General features: G+C 39.0%; 1 protein-coding gene across 1 annotated transcript; it reads right to left on the bottom strand.

Annotated features, from left to right (window-relative positions):
* Positions 1 to 4084: 4084 nt before the first annotated feature.
* Positions 4085 to 4572, bottom strand: LOC6559316 (glutaredoxin-C4). The gene has a single exon (XM_001985970.3). The coding sequence runs from the start codon at positions 4511 to 4513 to the stop codon at positions 4163 to 4165; it is 351 nt and encodes a 116-aa protein (XP_001986006.1). The 5' UTR covers positions 4514 to 4572; the 3' UTR covers positions 4085 to 4162.
* Between the last annotated feature and the right edge of the window lie 1288 nt (positions 4573 to 5860).

The following is a 5860-nucleotide window of genomic DNA, read 5'->3' as shown; positions in this document are numbered from 1 at the left end:
AAGGTAACTCCTTGTGGGCCGACTGTCAGCATGAGAATTTTATGCCCGCTCCCCGGCGATTATAATGCCAATTTCCCGCTTTGTGGGTGAAATATTCATAAAATGCTTAATTAATTGATTAATGGCCTCAAATCCAAAAGTTTTCCCAAAAAGCTATCGTACGGTATCAAATTACTCATTGGAAATTACTCTGGGGACACGAAGAGGGTAAGACTTGTGATACTTGTCTTCTGGTAAGCCTGGAAGTTGCTAACAAATTTTCTGATTAATTTCAGCTAACTCAGCACTTAAGCATTTTGATTGTGGCTTCAAAGTTATAGCTGAAGTTATATTGTGAGTTGAAAATTTATGCATAGTGCAGCTCTTAATCTTTTCCAAATTACATGTGTGGTATTTAATGGAATTAAGCAAATTAAGCTCTCATTTCTCAATCGTCAATATCATCATCCCCTAAGCACGCAACATGCCGAAAGGTTGGAACAAAATGTGTTAAAATTTTTCAAAGCGACACTTGCACGTAACATGTCATGCAAACATATAATCATATTATATTTGTACATATTTCTTTGTTTTTACACTAGACTTCAACGGGTAACCCAATCCAAAACCTTGCCCTACCCATCCAACAAAGATCGTTGCGTTGATAAACTTGAATAGCCTGGGGCACGGTCAACACGACGCACTGCAACATTACACACACAACCACACACGCACACACAACACCAACAACAACAATAATAGCAATAATAATAGCAACAACAATAGGGAAACGCACGTGTTAACAAGGATGCGATAAAAAAATATATAAATATAAAGCGTAGTGAGGAAATAAACGCTAGAATGACAGGAAGTCTGTGTGCGTGACATTGTAACTTGTCGGGGTTGTTGTTGTTGTTGTTGTTGTTGTTGTTGTTGTCGTTGTTGGTCCTTGCTGCATCGTTCCTTTCAGTTCCTATTGCTGGTGCTGTTAACACGAAAGCAACAGGATACACTACACCTGTACATATGTATATCATCTATATACTATATACATAGCTATAAACACATGGTTAGCATGAAAAACATTGGGCTTGCTTCGTCTGGACACGCTTCAAGTTGGGGGTCCATTTCAGCATGGGCATTGGTGTCCCTGGTGTGTCTAGCATTTCACCTGGCATGCAATGGTCACTCAAATAATATATGTACATATATAATACGGTACATATGTATTTGTAGATTGTATACACAATTATGCCAGCACATTAATCATCGGACTTAACAAAGCATTTATTCCTTCAAACACTACATTTTGTACTTTAGTCAATTTTGCAAAATCATTTCATAAACTTGACTTATCACGAACAACAATTTATGAGTTGATAAAATAGGCTAATTTTTGAGTGAGCTCAATAATTCCAAGCACATCATAATATTTCACTCTCTCTGCGTTTTAGCTGCAATAACTTGGTATGCAACTAAGTGCTAAACAAAGCTTTAACTGAAGACCATTTCGGGACTCACACTTCAAGCATTATGAATGCACAATGTTGCTATAGCAGTTGTATACAAAGTTTCCTTGTTTTCTCTGTTTTGTCTGACTTATCAAGCGTAAAAACTGGTTATGGCTATACATTCATACATATTTTTGTAGTACTTGCCACCAGCACGCAGCATTTACAACTGCAATGGAAATTTTTTTTACGATCCAGCACTTGGCCATAATTTTGGATTTTTGTTATTTCTCTTCTTTTTTTTTTTTTGTTTTGGTAGTGGAAGGGTGCTTGGATTTTTGTTATGCAGCCCAGCATTTTGCCTGTGTATAAATTCATTCAGCTGCCGGCGTTAACTCGGTTTTAATTTGCTTTGGCATTGACGATGCCAACCGTTTGACAAACACAATAAAAATGGCATTTTACATTTTGATTGGGACATTAGATATACTCGGATCTGTTTGACTATCTGCCTCACTTCAATTAGCGATGCAATTAAATGTTGATGCAACATTGTCGCCTAGTTTTATGGCCATGCTAATGGTCAATCCTCTTCAGTTGGCTACCAGACATTTCATGGTCATTTTTATGGGCAATATCACAAGACGTTAGTGCCAATATACCCTGGCTATATGGATATGATTAGAGGTTCACTGTTTATAATTACAAAATATAAGCAATAATCAAAATATCTGTTTTTCTTTTGCAAACCTATATTTTAAATAGAGAAGAGGAAATTAAAGACTACAATTATATTAAATCACACACCAACCACAGGGTATTTCTCCGTCCACAGTTCTTTCGGCAATTTTACTAATTTTGTTTGTCAAACAATGTGATTACAATTTATGATTTATGCTGGCGTTAGACTAGACTCACTCATTGCCCAGCCACGCCCACAATTAACATGGCTTTAACTCCATTTTAGACAACAGGAAAATTTTATTAGTCGATTTTCTTTCGCTTGACTGAATTGCGGTTTTAATAAAAGGACGCATAGTTTGTGAGCACTTTTTTTTCGGGTGAAGTTTTTCAGTTTGGACAAACACAGGCATCCAATGTGGGAGTTGGTGTTGAGTTGAGGTTGTAATTGAAAGCAGACAGACATTGGCTAGACCATATATCATATATATATATATATATATAGCCTGCATTGTGCGCAGTGCAGCGGCAACTCTGGCAGCCAGGCTTTTGATAGACGATTTATTAAGCGTTTATTATTAGTTTTTGGCTTTGGTGGCTTTGGCCGAAATTTTGATTACAAATTCCAAGAGCCAAGTGCAGCAATTACGCGTCCTTCATACCCACTATCAATAAAGTGGATAGAAAAGCGTATTTATGACTTGACATGTGCATTGAACGAGTAGAACGAGTTGCGAGCAAGGAATGGATATGTTTGAGGAGATTTATCTACCAAGACAATTGTCGGTAATTGAAGGGGAAAATGTGGTTTTTAACCTGGAACTGTTAGCAGGATAACTTCGAGACGAACTCCTTCGACTTAAACACTTCTACTAAGCTTTCTCAAAACGAACTCCTTCGACTTAAACACTTCTACTAAGCTTTCTCAAAACAGATAAATTTAATTCAATTTTTTAAGGAGCTTAAACGATATAAATATATTTATATATATAACTTCAGTTCATTCTTTTTCTATGGACAGGCAAACCGAAAACGCCGAGCGGCTTTATTTATGCAGTACAAAAGGCGTGGAAAAATAATGCAGCAGTGGCAACAACAAAGGCACAACACTGCCTTTATCTGCTCAATATGATGCTTAAGTTGTTGCATCCGGTGGGGTGGGAGGGAGATGGACGTACTGATTCTGATTGTAAGGAACGGCAAAACAATTAAGGCAAGCGGTAGTAAAGCGTGTGGATGGCATTTCAGTTACTGCACACCTGCATGCAGGATGCACAGCCTTTTTGTGCATGCTTAATGTAGCCAGACGAGAGTCTTCTGTTGTTCTTCTTATCCTGCAAAAGACTCGCGCGCCTCGCCTTTCAGCTGGCAAAGGCAATAAACAATGAATGAAGCTCGGCATCTTTGTCACAATTTTTATGCTTTTAAAAAAATACTCTGCAGCACATTTACATGCAACATAACAGCTCAGGGTGAACGCCAGGCGGTCAGGGGCTGGCCGACAGTCCAGACTGTCATTAAACTTACATGAGGCCAACATGAAAGAAACAAAAAAACAAAAAATTGAAACCATTTAAAGGCAGCACTTCATATCATGCATACGTCGCGTTGTCTCGACTGCACCCAAGTTCTTAGTTTCCCAGTCGTCGCATGGTCTAGACTGTCGTCGAAGTCAAAGGCCATTTCTTTGAGCCAAATAACCAAATAATTGATTGAATTTGCGCTGGCAAATTGCTGTTGAAATTTGTTGACAATTTCAATCGTTGAATTTGTAGTTGACTGTTCCATAAAATCGTTCAACATTCTATTTGTCTTGTTGCAGGTGTAGCGTTAACAATAAAAACAATAAAAGCCCATATATGCACATACGTGTCGTATGCGTAATTTGGCTCATCGATTTCTGCTGTGAATACAACAGTTGACTTTTAAGTAGTCCTTCAGGGGATTTGGCTGAATAAAAAATGGTATTTACGTAGTTTTTCGATAAATAAATTGGTTTTATTTCTGTTTTAAACGAAGCTTCTAACCGCAAGGTATTTATCTGTCGCATATCACTGGAAATATTTCTGCAATATACCCTGATCGCAGAGACGTTTCACATCGGTGCCACCTCCCACAAATTTGCCATTGATGAAACAACGTGGCACAGTCCGAGCTCCTGTCATCTCACCCAGCACTGCCTGAATTTCCTCGCCATCGCTACGCAAATCTAGCTCAACCACATGGGCCTTCACATCCAGCTTGCGAAACTGCTCCTTGGCCATGCTGCAGTACGGACAATAGCTCTTGCTGAAGATAACGACTTTGTTATCATTGATCGTCTGGCGTACAAACTGCGCCGCCGGCGAGTCCATGTTGACAAACACAATCGGCTGCTGCATTTCACTCACTATGGATCCCATTATGTTAACGAATTTTAGTGCGAACTGGTTGAGTTGAAGTTAAAGATAAATTTGTTTTCTATTGACAAATGTTGAATTTTGGTCGTGATTTTTTTGAATTCCTTCTAAACATGTTTTGTTTGTATTTTGGTTGCTTCGACTTGAAATTTTACATTTCAAGAAGTTCGTTTAGTATTTTAGAGTTATCTCGAAGGAGTAGATTAAATACATCTGTAGTTAGGTAACAATAAATAGGCGTTGTGCCGTTTTCTATTTAACCTTAATGTGGATATTTCCATAACATCAATTCGTCTCTTATACGTTTCCTTTTCTAATAGAGCGCATGACAAATTCATCACAAATTTTAACCACAGTCAGAAACATTCCCACTTTACAGCTGGCATTTTCTGCTTACTTTGTGGTCCGTCATGGAACTTTGTTAGCCTCACTTTGCACAGATGACTTATGACACTTTCACTCAAAGCACACAAACATCAGACGTATCATTAACATCCGCCCAGAAACTAACCGCAAAACTAAGAACAAACCCCAAAAACGAGTTGGCTATAAAGCGACACTTTCTAATGAATCTTTTGGTTATTTATGCAAAGTCTAAACCTCTACTAATGGCTAAAACATCAAAGGGCATTTACCATTCAGTTCAGAGCTAAGAACGTAATCTTCAATGTGTCGTCCTTTAAATATTTAAATAACCTCGGGACAAAGTCATTTCAAGTACACACACGGAATATAATGCAATGAGTGAGAGGCCGAAAGGTGAACTGAGGGGGACAAGGTGGCTGGCTGGGTGAGTTGGCAACTAACTGCAGACATATGGGAGAAAATCCTTTTCATTAACGTGACGCTTGTTGCTGACTTCCTGCGTCCGTCCTGTGTCCGTCGCCTGCCGCGCGTCCGTTGGTGCCCGTTGCAGACACTGCCAAGTTCCGTGTAACAATGTAATTTATTGTGCGCACCTTTGTTTTTCAGTCAACACGCTCTCAACGCTTGGTAATAAAACAATTTCTCAGCGTACATGCAACCTTGTTGTTTACAAAAGTTGCTTTAGCATCACCCCAACCCCGACCCCATTCCCATCCCCATCCGCATCCTAACCCACAACAACCACTCATAGATACTTGGTGTGCAACAATTTTGCACAGGTAAATGGATTATCCTTGGGTAGGTGCTTAGTTGTTCAACCACTTTGAAACTACTAGCCCTGACCAGATGGGCCATGTCATTATGGCTACTTGTCTTGGTTTTATGACCAGCTTCTCGGCGTCTTCTTTTAGCCAACTCAACTCTTACATGCTCACATATGCAAATGTCTTGGCCAAGTAATTAAAATGCAGACACAAACGCATG

This window comes from Drosophila grimshawi, unplaced genomic scaffold, assembly GCF_018153295.1.
Source record: "Drosophila grimshawi isolate 15287-2541.00 unplaced genomic scaffold, ASM1815329v1 contig_1367, whole genome shotgun sequence".
In the NCBI taxonomy this organism is placed as follows: domain Eukaryota; kingdom Metazoa; phylum Arthropoda; class Insecta; order Diptera; family Drosophilidae; genus Drosophila; species Drosophila grimshawi.
Note: the sequence above shows the minus strand (reverse complement) of the source record. Positions and strands in the feature narration are given on the sequence as shown.

Coding starts and splice junctions, on each gene's coding strand:
- LOC6559316 (XM_001985970.3), bottom strand. CDS start 4,513: ATGGGATCCATAGTGAGTGAAATGCAGCAGCCGATTGTGTTTGTCAAC.